Source organism: Triplophysa dalaica, chromosome 5 (assembly GCF_015846415.1).
Source record: "Triplophysa dalaica isolate WHDGS20190420 chromosome 5, ASM1584641v1, whole genome shotgun sequence".
Taxonomy (NCBI): domain Eukaryota; kingdom Metazoa; phylum Chordata; class Actinopteri; order Cypriniformes; family Nemacheilidae; genus Triplophysa; species Triplophysa dalaica.
Genome location: NC_079546.1, coordinates 20802756 through 20819914, shown reverse-complemented (window position 1 = coordinate 20819914; position 17159 = coordinate 20802756). Strand labels below are relative to the sequence as shown.

The 17159-nt window shown below is 38.2% G+C and overlaps 1 protein-coding gene across 1 annotated transcript; it reads left to right on the top strand.

The window, feature by feature from the left end:
• Positions 1–609: 609 nt before the first annotated feature.
• Positions 610–15696, top strand: LOC130421202 (stonustoxin subunit alpha-like). The gene is made up of 4 exons (XM_056748979.1): positions 610–1279; positions 12406–12520; positions 12643–12690; positions 14188–15696. The coding sequence occupies exons 2-4, from the start codon at positions 12499–12501 to the stop codon at positions 14718–14720; spliced, it is 603 nt and encodes a 200-aa protein (XP_056604957.1). The 5' UTR covers positions 610–1279; positions 12406–12498; the 3' UTR covers positions 14721–15696.
• Positions 15697–17159: the final 1463 nt, after the last annotated feature.

Sequence of the window (17159 nt, the reverse complement as noted above, 5' to 3'; positions counted from 1 at the left end):
TTTGTGAATGAGTCCATAAAGTAGTGAAACAAATAGCAATATTTGAGTATGATTTGACAGTTTATTATAATAAATATCAAAAATCAAAAAGGTGTGCATTATAACTGACACACTCATGAACACTGTACAGTAAGTTATGTGTGTGTAAGTAATTCCCTTCAAATGGTATTGAGCTTTAAAATTTGTATTTTTGTGAATGAGTCCATAAAGTAGTGAAACAAATAGCAAAATTTGCATATGATTTTACTGTTTATTATAATAAATATCAAAAAGGTGTGCATTATAGCTGACACCCTCATGAACACTGTACAGTAAGATTTGTGTCTGATAGTCATTCCCTTTAATGCTATTAAGCTGTAAAAAAAAATAATGTGTATGTAACTTTAGAGACGGTCCCTAAATTCACATATATCGAATGTTCAGCGTTAAACTAACTCCATGCCAGTATAAAACAACACCTCATAGCTGCTCATTGTTCTTCTGAATTGCTATAAGCTCTTGGGAAAAGAACACCAGAGAATATGAAACAAATCTTTATTTATAAATGCATCTTACGACATCTGGGTCAATGCAGTCAATAAACGTCACGAAAAGTTGTGAAAGTTACGCTGCAGCAAAACAAGGAAAACATCAAGTAGGGACGCAGGTGACACTTACAGCTTGAAAATAAACAAAACGTGTTCATTCGATTCGCGCTCTGCTTGTTGTTTAGTAGTCTCATCCACGTTAGCTACACAGCAAAACATTGCCATATAGCCATAAGAAAGCGTTTTTATAAAAGCACATGCACAACAAGAAGCATTTTAGCCTATCATGTGAATAACATACATCTAAACGGGACATATGACAATTCGGCTGTATTACCTTAACGAAATAATTCATCTAAAAAGAGCCGAAGATCAGAAGACAACACTCTATTCCATTCGCTTGTTCGTGGTTCAAAAGGCCACGCCCATCACCACGGAGGGAACAAGGACATTCACAGTAACCCCGCCCACTGCAACAGTATTTCACGGACACTGATTATTACGCAACAACGGCTTGAGCGCAGAGGAGTACTTGGGGCAGAAGATAAAACAGACTCAAAACACTTTCTACAAGTAAACTAATGCATGTTGTTTTTCTACATGTAACTTATAGTAAATGAACATGACGCAGAACCATATCACGTGAGGTTCAGAGTTCACCAGACGTCGCGCGGAGCAGGCCTACTGCTGCAGACAAGTTAAGAGTTAAGAGGGGAATCATCGAGTTAAGCGGGCAGTTCCTGGACTTTTAGGTATTCAATTTCGTTTTATATTGCTCGTAAATGTTTTCTTTATTGACCACAATGTCATAAGCTTGCAACAAGGGGACGCTGTAAAGTTGTTGTCCTCTTGAATATTCGTTAGAGATTAGGCCTTTCCTTCAAAATATGATAGTAACTGATTTGTATGGGGAAAATATGCATCGAAGTAAATAATGAGGTATTTTCCCATCGTGTGTGATTCTGGCTGGACTGTAGCAGCAGCTGTTCTATACTATAGATCATTTGCGTGAAGGAGAAGACGGTATGATGCCTGCCTAGTCGACGTAGTCGATAATATCGGGTTTTCGACTGAAACTGGATAAAGCAAGTGCATTTACTTGGTGCAAGTTAAGATTTGTGGGGTTGAAATAAGGGGAGAACATCCGACATACCTGAAAATACATTTGCAATCGAATCACCGCGTGGAGAACAATTACTTGATAAAAGTTTCCGAACCGAGGAGACACGGGCGCCGTTTAGGGGGGGGGGAGTTAGGACTATTCCAAGGGCCAATGACTGACAGGGGCCCCAAAAATAGGTAAACAAATATATTTATATAATAACAAAAATTATGATGTATTTGCTTTTGGACGTAAAAGTGAAAAATCCCCATTGACCAAAAAGTAAACATCCATATTGACCGACCACCCCCTGTGTCTGCATGAAATGGTTTGGTCCTGCCTTAGCGCTATCAGTGAGAGACGGAGTAAAATCTTTCTGTGACGGGTAGAGCTGTCACCGGACCTCTCACTCCTTACTCGCGACCTGCCACTGTTTTACGTGCCTGCCTCGCGACCCGCCACTGTAATATTGTGCAGTTTAGCGACCCGTCACAATTATATTTTCCAGTTTTGCTACCCGTTTTTCCCGCAATGGTATGAACCGCGCGTCCAGTCAGCTACGAAGCGTCGTGTCTGCCTCAACCGAGCGTCACGCCTGCCACAAGATCTCTCTCTGTTAAACTGCCTGAAACTCAGACAGATGCAGAGTTTTTGTACAATTTTCTATAAGTGCAGTATTAGTTTGGTGAGTTGATAGGATTTCTATAGCCTCACAAAGCAAAATATGAAATGTAGGTAGGCAAGAAGACACATTGTGGCTTTAAAACAAAATTGAAAGACTGTATGTATTAAATAGGTATCTATATTAGTTGTTGAAACATTACTTTTTTTACTCCTCAAACATGACAGAGAAGAGGACACAGAGAATGAAGTCATGTCAGTAAAGTTATATGTGGTACTGCAACAAGAGGCATCCACTATTCATTAAAACCAGTCAGGATCAGAATCTGAAGATGTTCTGTATTATTATTAAAATGGCTATTAGTGAAGTCACGAACGCAGCGAAAGATAAAGGTAGCGTTTATATTATTTATATACAGCTACAAATCATTCAAAAAAGGTGTAACATTACTTACGCCAAAATGATGCCATGAAGTTTTGAGGCCCCACCATCTTTACTCATCTACTCACAATCAGTCAGATATTGTTCGTTGAATTGCCAAGATTGTTCAATTAATCAAAAACTGATAGGGTAACATCTATTGGCTATTGTGCAGGCGGTGTAAACGATTTAAATACTTTCGCCACAACAATACTCCTGATGTAGGCTAACTCCACTGCGTTTATAAAACACGTGAATAGATTATTTATTTAGGAGTTTAATAGCTCCACCTACTTTATAATAGCCGACACCGATGATTTGACAGGTGACAAAGGTAATTTCAACCTTCAAATTGTATCTTGAATATTTTGCTAACCATGGTCTATCCATCTTTTCTTTATCTTGTTTTTAAAGACATTCTGTAGTTTATTGTCATAGTGTCAGTAGAAAAAAAAAAAAAATGAAGGCTTATTTTGATAACAACACTCAGTAGATATTTTATTTTTGTATAAGATTCTGAACACATATTTTCCCCTCTGATAAGAAATTAAAGCTGATATCACAAATAGAATAAGTGTCTGTGATATGCTGTATTACTAAATCATTTATAGCCTAGTACAGGGTTTTTCAAACTTTTCATGCCAAGGACCCCAAAATATGTTTGACCTTTCGCAAAGGACCCCCTTTCTAAAATATACATCCATTTTTTGTATAAAGAAGCATATAAACTTTTATACAAATAGTAAGTATTAGTGTGATATTATAAAGACAACATATTGAAAAAGTTAAACTGCAATAATCCTCAGTATAGAGTTTTAAAACTTTTGCTTTAGTTTCTCAAAGAATTTCTGGGGACCCCTTAAACCATTCTGGAAGCCCCTTGGGGGTCCACAGACCCTAGTTTTCAAAACCCTGGCCTAGAACTTGCATAGACTAATTTAATAAATGAATAAATCAGTGCCACTACATCATTATTATTGCAAAAATATACACGTATGAATAATAAATGAAAAGTTCATTTGCAAAAACAGTGTTCTTAAAATCTCTGTTTTTAATCATGATTTTTAATGTTATCATGTTTTTATTGTACTTAACTGTATTAGTTGGCTGTACTTGTATTATTAATGTTTTAATAAAACAACTGAACTGCAGTTTTAAGTATATAAATTAGAATACACACTAAAAAATATTATCATACATGATTTTTGAAAATGTATCAGTTTGTAAAACACAAATTAAAGCATCACAATGACCAAATAATAATTATAATAAATAATATAACAAAGAGATTACACCACCAAACAATTTGAACTTGAGTGTTTTATTTTGACACTTAAAGATGCACAGATGAGTCGCGACGCGCGCTCCATAAGTAGTAGAACTGGCGGAATAAAGTAAACAAACAAGTAAATAAATGCATGGTTGCGCTGTTTGTTTGCTCTCGTCCGCATTGGTCTGAGTTTCAGTCAGTTTAACAGAGAGAGATCGTGTGGCAGGCGCGTCGCTAAGTTGAGGCAGACGCGACGCTAAGTTGAGGCAGACGCGACGCTAAGTTGAGGCAGACGCGACGCTAAGTTGAGGCAGACGCGACGCTAAGTTGAGGCAGACGCGACGCTAAGTTGAGGCAGACCCGGCGCTGAGGCAGACGCGACGCTAAGTTGAGGCAGACGCGACGCTAAGTTGAGGCAGACGCGACGCTAAGTTGAGGCAGTTGCAACGCGCGCTCCATAAGTAGTAAAACTGGCTGAATAAAGTCCAAATTCCAAGAGAGTTACAAAAACGTACCCAATCTGCCACATCTGCCTTTATGCTGTCACAGTAGCACCACTCAACAACCCTGCCCATGGTCGCCCTCACGCACACATGGTTCCCTGTGCCAGGGTTGTTGTGGCACTCCTCCAGGACAGCCCGCTTCTGCCCCTCAGACAGCACAACCAGCCTCATGAATTGAGCACTGGGGCCATTGTAGAATAATTTATTTTCTGTGATAGACAAACTTGATTGTTTGGTATTACCATAGAGCACTTATGTGCACAAGTGTCTTTGTTCAGGGATGCAAACACATGTGTAGTGAAAAATGTTGGCGGTAACTATGTCTGACTAGATGGAACGTCATTACTGACAGGGTCATGTAACTAAAACAATGCTAATATTAATTTCAAATACTCAGACTCACTTACTTATAACGAAATTTGCAGCCATTTGTGAGACCTTCTTCAACGGTGCATCACCCAGCCTATCAACAAAATATTGCCTAACGGCAAACTTCTCTTTTCTTTCGCTGCACTACATTTTCTTTTGCTGTGAGTGAAAGAAAGTGTCGCGGTACAAAGGTGCGCAAGCGTGGAACAGATCGTGCAGTTTCGTAAATCATCCCGAAATAGAATTATCATTTGCGCATTTGCGTTTTCTACTATGTTATTATGTGCATGCACGGACGGATCTTGCAGGCATCTCGGATCTTGTACCGACGCCTCCCTCGACTACAAACATCTGCAATCTCGCCCATCGGTCTGTGCAGCATGAGGTGGAACACAAATATTATCTTCATACACTCCCGTGACTAGGGCTGGGCGATTTGGCCTAAAATCAAAATCTTGATTCATTGAACATTTGAACTAGATTACGACTATAGGACGATTTTTTCATTTATTTATTGTTTTTGATGTTTTGCCCTCACGGTTCACTGACAAGTTTTATACAGTAAATATGCTCAAATATTACAGGTGAGAGATTTTGTTATGAAAGGCTGCATTACTTATCTTTTCATTTTAAAATAATTGAAGGAAACACACACTATCTATTACTATCTATGCTTATTTATTGAACATCAGTGTTGAACAACTGAAATCGCAGTACACGTTGCTTTAAATGAACGGTCACAAGAAACCACAAGCAGTATCTCTTTCAGATAAATAACTACAGCATCTCTTGTAAATACTTTTTTAAACAGGGCAATGTGAAAAGTAGAAATTTCTAGCATCTTCTGTAAACAAATATGTTGGTGTGCAAAAATGTAAACAGAACTATCAATGTAAACAATAGATGGTTGTTATCAGGGCTCTAGACTAACTTTTTGCACTGGTTGCAATGGTGCGCCTAACTTTTTTTCTTAGGTGCAACAGCACAACATTTATGTGCACCCAAATTTTCAACCGGTTCCCATTTAACACCGGGCGATATTGACTTGTTAATGATTAACCAACAATCTGGTTAAAATACAGTTTTTTATTTGAACTACAATTCAACAAGAAAGGTAACTTACTGAAAAAGTATGCTTCACTGAACTGAAATATAAATTTACAACATTAATTAAATAAAAATAAAATCTAAATGAAGTGTTTTAAGGGCTTTAAACTGAACATCTCATGGCTCAATGTCTTATGGACTATCCTCCATTGCCGTCACATGCCCCTCTGATGGCCAACTCCTGTAGTTTGGCCTTCGTGATCTTTGGCCTTGGCTTAACCAGCTGGCCACACTCTCTCTAGCATCAAAGTCTTCCAAACTTAGGTCTTGTCTTTGAACATCCTGGCAATTAACAGCTTCAAGTCTACAAACTCTTTTGCAATCTCAGTGTTTACACCATTTCTGAAAATGATGTGGATTTCAAAGCTAATCAGTGTTCAAATGAACCAAATTTATAACAGCAGCACACATAATAGTGTAGTAATCCACCAGCTACCTTCTCAGGACTGTGGAGAAGTGATTCAAGAGAAATGCAAGGTTGTCAGCCCAATAGTCCACTAAGTCCACTTGGTTCTGTGGCCAGCTATCATGATTGAAAATGTTAAAACAATTTACAGCCTTGGTTGTTTCAGACTCACAAAAACTCTCCCCTGCTGTAAGAACAAATACATTTTAGTAAATGAGTAATAATATTTCTCATCAACATATGTTTTTAAGACAGGTTAGTACACTTGCCTAGGAGGCAACTGAATCTTTATTTCAGATCTTTCACAGTGGATTTGATTGTTGCATCCATTACTTTTTTTAGATATAACAGTGCATTATTATGAACACAGCTGAAGATGACCACAAACACAATTCAAATTTACACATCCCACTTCATCTCCGTTACCTGTGGTAGGATGATCTCATTCCACTGAAGTTGGAGGCTAAACTTACTAATGCCACTGAACACGTCTGCAATAAAATGGCAAAAGGCCACAAAAGTGGCATCTTCCATTGATTTCTTAACCTTTATCATACAAAAGTAGAAATGAGTCACATAGAACCCTGATTAACTAAATTCCTAAAAAATGTGTCTTTAATGACAGTAATATTCTTAAAGAATGCACTGGCCTTTGTAGCACGGCCTGCAATGTCTGCATTGGCAGAGGAGCCTGCCAAATGGTCCATATGGTAGCATACAGCAGTGAACTGTCCTGGTTTAAGAAAGGTCTCCAGGGCCCTTGAAACATGTGGGAGCCACCTTGTCCCCTTCACCCCAGTGGGCATCAGCACATTTACCCCCAAGCCAGCCCCAATGACCCTGAGCTCTCTCATTGATTTTGGGCTGAAATGGTATGTCTTCCAAATTAAATGTAAAAGGCCATTCAATTGCCCCATCATTGGATTGTCCCTCTGCACTGACAACATTGTCAATTCCAATCTGAAATGATTGATTTTAAAATTAATTATTAATTCTAAATGTAGATACATCTGCTCTATAAAGAAAATAATAGTTGGGCGCACGCGACATCATTGCTGTACGTCGGGTTTACGTTCAAGCAGTTTTTCTTCATAAGAATTATTTCGGACTTGAACTTGGTGAAGGGAAGTTCTTCTTTTGCAATATTATAGACAACGGTAAACTTGATTATCATCTCAGCCTCGTCTGATGATCTGTTTGCTGCTGCTTGCTGCTGAAAGGCAGCGGGGAGAGGGCCCACTTTTGCAGTGCATTTATCGCAGCATGTAATGTGTTTTATAGATGCATTGTGCTTTTCCAGCGTTTCAATTCGAAATGTATTAGAACCAGTCACAAATGCACTTTGGCCGGCAATGGTCTTCCCACACTCTTAACAGTAAATGCAGTGCTTTGTTTTATCAGCTTTACTGTATCTTAGCCAGGGAAACTTGTCAAGCCTTCAAAATCGATACACTTTCCCCCTTTTAATTTCAGGCGGCTCAGACTCGGACTCGATCGTATCTGGCTCATTATCGAATGCCGTCTCCGGACCAATGCTTGACATAACCTGGGAGGTTGATGGCTCCATGTCCGAGCATTGTCTAAGATTATTGCACTGATTCTTATCGAAAAAGTTTTCAATCTTTCTTTTCATCTTTTCTACTAACCTGTATCTCTGTCTGATTGCACCACATGCGATTTCAAATGTAAACGCACGTACAGGAATATCTGGACCACGGCCAATCAGAGGGGGTTCGCCCTACACTATCTCTGATTGGTGTGTACCACGTTATGAGACTTATGTGTGACAGGGAGACTTGAGTTGCAGAGACCTTTTTTCTCCGTTGAACGGCTGGTCGCACCAGTGCGACCTCAGATTTTTCTCAAAGTCACACCATTGAGAAATTAGGTTGCATGTGCGACCAAATTAGTCGCACTCTAGAGCCCTGGTAATGTAAATAGAAAACTGTTGCATACAAGATCATCTTAGTGATCTTGTCATGTCACTTTATGCACATAAATTTACTTCATTTACTACATGAAGGTTCTTACTAAAAGACTCAAGCATGTTGACCTTTTTAGGTTTCAGTCAAGATCTGAGGCATGTCACAATGTTTCCGCCTGAACTGAAAACCCGCTCTGACGAGGAGCTAGTAGCTGGTATGCAGAGATACTTTTATGCCACCTGTCTTAGAGTGGGGAAGTGTACATGATGCGTCCTCCACCAGTCCAGTGGATTTGCCTCACTATCCAGCATGGGGTACACACAAATTGCTTCTCATCTCTTCTTCAACGATTGCTGAGGTGACACAGTGGGTACAGTTGAAGGTGTTGCCTCACTTCTTTTTTAACAAACTTCCCAATGACCTCTTTTGCTTCTTTGCTACTGACAAAGATTTAATGGGTTCTGCAGTCTCTGTACTAGTTGGACGTTCTCTGCAGACTTCAGCTACTGACATCTTCTCCATTTCTGTTTACACACTCTCCTGAATGCTGGGGACATTGTGATCAGAAATGTAGGTAGCTTTAAATCTGGGATCATCTAAACTGGCTGTGTGCAGTAGCTCATCTGTGATGGGATCCAAGTACTTCCCCTTAAGGTACCAGAGAATGCTAAGGTACCCGAGGATGCTAGTTTTGATAGTTTCAGTCAGCTCCACATCATCTTCCTCCTCAGCAAGCTTTTGTTGATTGAGGATGTGCAGGACAGGCTTTACAAATGAAATGGTCACGTACTCTTCCCCCGACATCAATGGGGAATGAGCCTCGCAACAGCCTCGAAGACATCCAGGTCAGCCCACGATGGAACAAGATGCCTTGATTTTTTTTATCTTCAGCAAGGACCTGTTTAATTGCTTTCCTTTGTTCAAGGTCCCTTGCAATCACCATTTGCATCGATCCCACTCTGGTGAATCATGCCGTTTTTAGCTTGTGTTGTGGCAGGTTCAGCTGTTGTTGCGCCTGGACTGATGACTTCTCTTTTTTACAGCTAGAGGAAAAAGCACTGACCATGTTTTTGCACACCCTCACTGCCCATGTCACACGTTGATCTTTCAATCCATTTTCTGAATCAAACACACACAATTAATTATTATACATTTTCATTATTCTTATTATTGACCGTTTTTTACTTATACCTGAAGCTTTAACAGTAGCAAAATTAATGAGCCTTTTAAATTTCTTAAATAATATCAGATAAAAAACACATTTGTACGACACAATTATTTTTTACTCTAACTGTGTGTTCAGACCAAACGCGACTTGCGCAAAAGAATCACGCTATTCACGCGTAGTTGGACGCTTGAACATAGTTCAATAGAGTACATAGAGTTTGCTTGCTTCATTCGCGCGTCAAATTCGCTTCATTCACGTGTCAAATTCACTTCACTACAGACGCGAATTCGCATCATGAGAGGGGCTTCTGCTAGGCGGCTCCAGTCTCGTGTATATATATATTGCTCAAATTGTGTAAAGATCGTTCTTGACAACTTACCAGATTGTCTGATCTCCTCACTCACTTTCTTCCAAGCAAGATCCTTTTTATTTCTGTTTGGGTAAAAGTAAGATGTATAGTACAGCTCCAGGTATCCACATACAGCAACGATGATTTTGTTTTATTGTTGTTTGGGATTTCTGCCTCCGCTCGCAACATCATAAGCACCTCACTACTAGAGCAAGCTCCTGATTGGTTAACGCGTTGCGAATTTTCGGCAAAGTTCATATTTTTCAACTCGTGCGAATCACGTGAATGCTCAACTCACGCGAATCACGTCATTCGCACAATTCGCGCGTATCATGTCATTAGCACAATTTGGCGAATCACGTCATTCGCACAATTCGCATCATTCGCGCCGCCAGCATTGCGGCTTTGCATTGACTTAACATGTAAACCACTCACGCTTAACGCTTCATTCACGTTTTGTCTGAACACACACGAATGATGTAGTGTTTTGTGTTTTGAACTTAACATTGTAACACAGTAATATCAAGCTTATTGGAACATTTAGAAAGGTGCTTTATGAACAAATTTAGCAAATATAGCAAGAATATAGTAAATGCCAGAGGTGCCCAATTAGATGACACAATGCTATTATATGTAATTAAGCTAACGTGTACTTATCAATTGCAAGGTGTAGTCGGTGTCCAAAACACTGCTACCGTGTCCATCCATTAAGCTCTGCAGCTTTGACAACCTTAGCTCTGTTTTCTGTTGTAATGGCTAAAGTATTTCTGCCGTGTAATCGGCTGGAAAATACGCTGTCTCAAGGCATCTGTTGCTTTGCTTACAATCATCATTAATGTAGTGCAAAGTTAAGCTAAAAATGGTTCCATCATCCTACTTGACCAGAGATCAGATGCAGCTGCAGCTGCGAACTGTTGAAAATTTTTCAGTTCAGCTGCTACGTTTTTACGACATGTCTTGTACATTTCGGGAAGCGCAGTTCTAGAAAAATGTGATCACGATGGCCCAGTGTATCTTCTGTCGAGAGTTTTAACGATGTGTTTAAACCCACTGCGCTCCACTGTAGCCAAGGGAGTCATAACCTTTGCGACGTAATAAGAAGTAGCATCAGTTCTTTCCAAAAAATGTTCACCGCCAAAGACTAGTTATAAAAGCAGTCGGTGTTTGTACTATTGTACAGCATGGGGCGCTGTTACACACCTTTGGAAAAAGTACAGAATCTCTGAACCTAGAACGTATATATTTTATTTGTTTTTAATGATTGTTCCGAGTGTAATCTGGGTGGAGTATTTGACCTAAAAATGTTAATTATCTCAGCTGTTTAAACAAAGTGATGCATTTTTATAAACCTAACCACATCTAAGGGGTGGAAAATAAAGAACAAATGAAGATGGAAGAATACAGTTTCTTTTGTTTGAAAGCAGATATTCTGTTCTTTCATTTGACATATTGTTTGTCCATAAATCAATTAAAGGATATGTTCTGTTAGCCATCAAAATTTAGTGAAAATGTAAAAAAAGCTGGCGGGGAAAGAATTATGCTTTCCATGTTTCTCTGTGTTGATGACTAACGTCACATGGATTAACGTAAGGAGTGGAGGCACGTGACTCCACATACGGTAGTGTTTTTAAACGAAAAATTAATCAAAATAACTGACATGGAAAAATGACGACGGTTAGAGGTTCAGAATGTCTGTTTCGATTACTTTTCGTTTAATCATCTAGCCCTACTAGAACCCACTGTAAACAGAAATTATGTACCTACTGGAGGCTGACTGAAGAGACACATTCCCCCCTATACTGAAGTGTGACCGAAAGTTATTGGTTGACTCTTTCTTTAGGAACCATTTTTAGATCAGGAGCTTAACGCAATGCAGAAACGTCAACCTTTTGACCATGTTGTTACAACGTTGTTAGAAGGTTGAGACAACGTTATTTTGTCAGATATAGAACCACATGTTGGGACAGAAATGTTGAGAGAATAAAATATATCTGAATTAATAGAATAATGGTATTAAGGTTGAACTAAGAAGCTCTGTAAAATTGAAACATTCAAGTAAACACAAAACACAACACTGCTGTGAGGTAAACCATGCAACATGAAGAAAGAAGTGAAAATATGACATTCTTATAGGTCTACTCGATAATATGATTTTGTGTATTAAATTGCTCAAGAATTAAGATGTTATCTTTATGACCCTTATTCCTGCACATGTCTCCCATATCTGGTACCCAGTTCAGGTCTTGTAGCACACAAAATTATTTACACACCAATAATTGAAACCATCCAAAACTAAATTGTGTCTGATGAAGAGCCTTTTTGCTCAAAACATCCCACGCTATATGCGAGAGTCCATTATTAAACATGATACATTTGAGGTTTTTGTGTGGTGATATGTGTATAATGTTGGATATGTTTATTTTCTTTTATGAGTTGCACTAAAGGTTGATGTGCATACTTTTGTTTTGTTATCTTTATCTTTAACACCGGTCAGGTAGTGCTCATCTCGTTCACTTCCTGCTTTCCTTTTGTATAGTCAAGGACAGAACTATGCAGGATAGATGGGAGAAGGATATTTTACTGAGGTTTTGTATGATTTTTCTATTAAACGATTGTGTTGTTTGTCTTTGTACACAGATTCACTGTGCAGCATCACTGTCAGCTCTCGCTGCTTTCTTCGATTGATGTTACGGAATCTGTATCTCATCTGAAAATTTCTGCGGAAAAGGGATGGAAAAACTATCTGACAGAGGTAAAGTATAACTCATTTACTCGTAACAGTCCATCATTTTTCATCATGAAGATGATTATACAATTGGTTTTAATGCTCATGATTGAGAATAAAATGTCTGTTTTTTTAAATAAAATGAACAGAGGCTACTTCCAGTCCTGATCCCGTAACCAGAGATCAGTTCACCAAGTGTAAGTTACTACAAACATATACACATTCACTACATCTCTTATTGTACGTAGATCATCAAACAAGACTTTTTAAAGGGATAATTCCCCCAAAAAGTTAAGTCACTCACCCTTAGGTTGTTCCGAACCTTTGTTAATTACTTTGTTCTTATGAACACAGAGAACGATATTTGGAAGAGTGTTAGCAATTTTCAGTTCTGGGACACAAAGAGTTTTTTTACAGAGAGTTTTTGAGAGCTATACGGGATATGTCATACAGCAATAATACAATAGGTGCTAATAGAAAGTTACTAGTTTCAATAAAAGCTAGACCATACCTGGTGAGAGAAAGAGAGGTTGTTTTTCTCATTTGTCTCTCAAGTATTCAAAGTAGAGAGGGGTTTAAGTAGTTTTTGGATGTAGTGAGAGATATTGTTGACCGGAGTGAGTTAGGAAGAATGTTCCACCAGGAAGGAGTTAAGAAGGATAATGAGCGGGAAAGCAATTTACTGCCCTTATGAGAAGGCAAAACAAGATGCCGCTGATTTGCTGAACGCAGGGATCTTGATGGGGTGTAGGTGTAGGAGAGTATGAAAGTATGCCGGTGCAGATCCAGTGATAGTCCTGTAGGCAAGCATTAGTGACTTCTGATACGGGCTTCAACCGGTAGCTAGTGGAGAGAGATGAAAAGGGGAGTGACATGAGCCCTTTTGGGCTGTTGAAAGACGAGGCATTATGCTGCGTTCTGAGCCAGCTGGAGTGGTTTGATAGTTTCTGCAGGAAGACCAGCAAGGAGAGCATTGCAGTTGTCCAACCTTGAGATCACCAGGGCCTGGACAAGGAGTTGTGCCGCATGCTCAGTGAGAAATATCTAATTTTGTGTTCAGTAGAAAAAAAAAATATGGCATATTGTTTTTCTACTATGGCAGTGGATCATGTACCAGAACTGAAAAGAACTTTTCCAAATATCTTATCTTTCTCTGTGTTCATCAGGACAAAGTAATTTATACAGGTTGCATTAGGGTGAGTAAATGATCACAGAATTTTTCATTTATGGGTGAACTATCACTTTAATTTGTGTGTTTTTGTGTTATTTGTAGTTAATCTTTAAATGTGTGTAAGTATAAAGCCTTCGGCTTAAATTGACACCGTTGAATATCTCAAATAAGTAAGAATATACAAAATATCTACATTTCAGAAGTGGTAAAAATTGAAGAAAAAAACAATAAAGTATACTTTTTTATTAAAAACAATTCATATATTTGATTGGTTAATAATCCCAATGTTTCCTATTTTCTGCTTAATTAAATGCATAAAGATGTGTGTTCAGCGAGTCGGATGTATTGACTGCGTAGCTGATGCGCTCATTTGAATGATTTAGATATATTATTTATCTCTTCTTTAAAGAGCTATAGGCGAAAAGTAACAGTTCATTTAGATAATGTGATTGTGTCTCATAGTTATCACATTATCTGTCTAATAATTATGTGTGAGGTCAAGTGTGTGTTTTATGTTTCTCAGACTCATGTGGGCTGACACTTGATTTAAACACGCTGTCTAAACACCTCCGTCTGTCTGAGAGGAACCGAGTGATCCAATTCTCTTATACAGACCAGGAGTATCCTGATCATCCAGAAAGATTCGGCTGTTGTCAGGTGTTGTGTAAGGAGAGCGTGTGTGGACGCTCTTACTGGGAGATCAAGTGGACTGGTCGTGTGTATATATCAGTGTCATATAAGAGCATCAGGAGGCAAGAATCGAGTCATGGGTCTGACTTTGGACGTAACGATAAATCTTGGAGATTGTACTGCTCTGAATCCAGATTCTCATTCTGTCATGATGACAAATGGATTAATCTGCCTGCAATGCCAAGCTCTGCAAGAATCGGAGTGTATGTGGATGAGGGAGCAGGAATTCTGTCCTTCTACAGCGTCTCTGACACCATAATGACCCTCATCCACAGCATCAACACCACATTCACAGAACCACTCTATCCTGGATTTGCAATTATTTCCATTCATTCTAAAGTGACACTCTGTGATCTTAAAATGTAGTTGCAGAAATTAAACTAATGCTGTAGATCTGCTTCCCCAGTTATCACCGTTACATATTGATGAGGTATTTATCAGATTATATTCAGGACAAAGACAAACCAAATCATTTTTATACAACGTAATTGGAATTCTCATATTAGTGCAAACGTTGGAGTTGAACGTTGTTGGAAAGTGGCGAATAACTCCCAAATTCAATTAAAATGAGTCATTATAGCAGTGGTGTAACCATGGAACGGATCACAAAACTCCCGGTTTGGATCATTTTATGGATTTTGGTTGACGGATCGGATCATTTTTCAGATCATTTTATACATATGCACATCATCATTTGATTATAATATCAGCTGTGTGGATAATTTTATGAAAATGTTGTGAAAATACCCTGATAATATCAACAGATTCGTTTAACATCTTGTTCCTTAACCATTATTATTTATCTTTTAGACTATGTCGTTCAGTATACATGCAAGTATTAAAATAATGGCATTTTGAGGTATTTTGAGGTGGCAATCATCGAGTAAGTATCTTGACTGACTTTCTCTCTATTACTTAATTATGAGGGAGCGGATTAAGAAATATTTTAAGTAAAAATAATCAAACTTACCTTCATTTAATGATTGTAAATGGTAGTAACAGCATAGATACATATAGGCTGTTGGGATCAAAAATAAGCAGCCATTACAGTGGAAAAAGCCTAAAACTCAGTTTTATTTAAAGTTATTTAACTGTTTGCCACCAGGTGGTATTAATCCGCTCCAATATATGATCATTAAATTACACAAGTGCAATTTTTTGAATATTACAGTTGTGAGGTAATAAAAGATGTGCATTTGCATTATGCTGCTGTTCTTTTAAAACCTCATGTCTCCATGTTTTGTATTGTTTTTCCATACAGTAAATCACGGTTAGTCAGCCTTTATGTTTGTCTTTGGATTTTGCAAATATCTTAGCAATAAAAAGTGCTTGACAACATTGACCCACAGTATTTAATTGTTTAAAAAGTGCTGTTTTTTTATATTTTAGGTTTAGAAGGGCAGTAACGATATACAAATGAATAGTAAACATGGAGAAATGAACATGTTTATAAGATAACATCACTTACAAAGCCAAAATGGTCATTGTTAGTACATTAGGGGAGATTTGTTCAATAAAATTAGTTTAAAAAATGTTTGTCTTCTCGGTAAACACAATCTCATGGCAAAAACAACTATTTTACTAGGTGGCTAATTTTGTCTAATTTGAGTGAATCTCATTCGTACATTTGTACGATTTGCTTTTGCGCCAGTGACGTCAGGGTTAGTGGCGTGACTTCAGTATGTCTTTTTTTTATAATCGTACATTTTGTATCATTTACAATGTACAAATAAATACGAATTTGCCAGCTCGTGAAATCCATTCAATTTCCAGTGAGATCAGGTTGTTTTGGTCACACAGCCATAGATGGACCCCTCATTCAAACTTCATAAACTATGGTGGTTTTTCCAAATACATTACTTTCTTATATAAAATAATACCTTTAAGATTTCTTATTATAATATTGAGTTTTCTTATAAAAACTGATACATTCAGTTAGCTACAGGTTTCATGTATTCTTCTGAAAGAATTTGAGCTATGGGCCTCATGTATGAGTTTGAACCAAATATCTTCTCACATAAGACAGGAACTGCACGTTAACCACACACACTTTTGTAGAGAAGTTTATTTTATCCCATACAGCCAAGGACGCTGTGTTGCTCATTATTACGCTAAACCATGAGCTCATTTTTAATAAAACCAATGTTATATCATGTATTGTCCGAAAGTCCCGTAAAGGTGTCAAGATAAAGAACACATGATCTACGTATGTGTTTTTGAGAGGCGCTCGTAACGATTAAATCCTAATATGGCAGGCGAGAAATATAACTGTTGCGAGCTCAGGCCCGATTTAAATATAATAGCAAACAGGAAAGGGGACGGGATAATGAAAAGATGATATCACATGAAACCTGATTGGTAGAAGGTGATGTCAGGTAAAACATGATTGGTTTAAACTGTGATAACAACTTAAGCACAATGTATAAAATATGGAGTCAGATGTGTATTCGTTGGACATCTTCAGATGAACTCTGTATGTCTCCCTTTGCTTCCTCAATCAAAATACCCACCTGTAATAAACATCTATATAGGTAAGGGCGTAAACCAAATTGCTGATCATATTACGCTTGCGCCCACCCTTCATTAACATAAATCTGTAAAGGTGTGATTCAACTGATGGCCCTTCCATCCTGTCTATTGTAAGTTATCCAGTAGGAGGTCCTCAAAGGTATCTGTCTATTGTCTGAAAGCCATTTGTTACCAGGTATAAAGTCTGGTCACACAGACTTGACCTTGGGTTAAGTTCCAGAAGAGCGCTATGCTACACAAGCATTTTAAATGCTTTTCCCCTGAACTTGTTCCAGC

What these genes read in the sequence shown, in the direction of transcription:
- LOC130421202 (XM_056748979.1), top strand. Translation starts at nt 12,499, where the DNA reads ATGGAAAAACTATCTGACAGAG. An exon ending in GGAAAAACTATCTGACAGAG is followed by an intron (nt 12,521 to 12,642) that starts GTAAAGTATAAC and finishes TAAAATGAACAG; the next exon opens with AGGCTACTTCCAGTCCTGAT. An exon ending in CAGAGATCAGTTCACCAAGT is followed by an intron (nt 12,691 to 14,187) that starts GTAAGTTACTAC and finishes TATGTTTCTCAG; the next exon opens with ACTCATGTGGGCTGACACTT.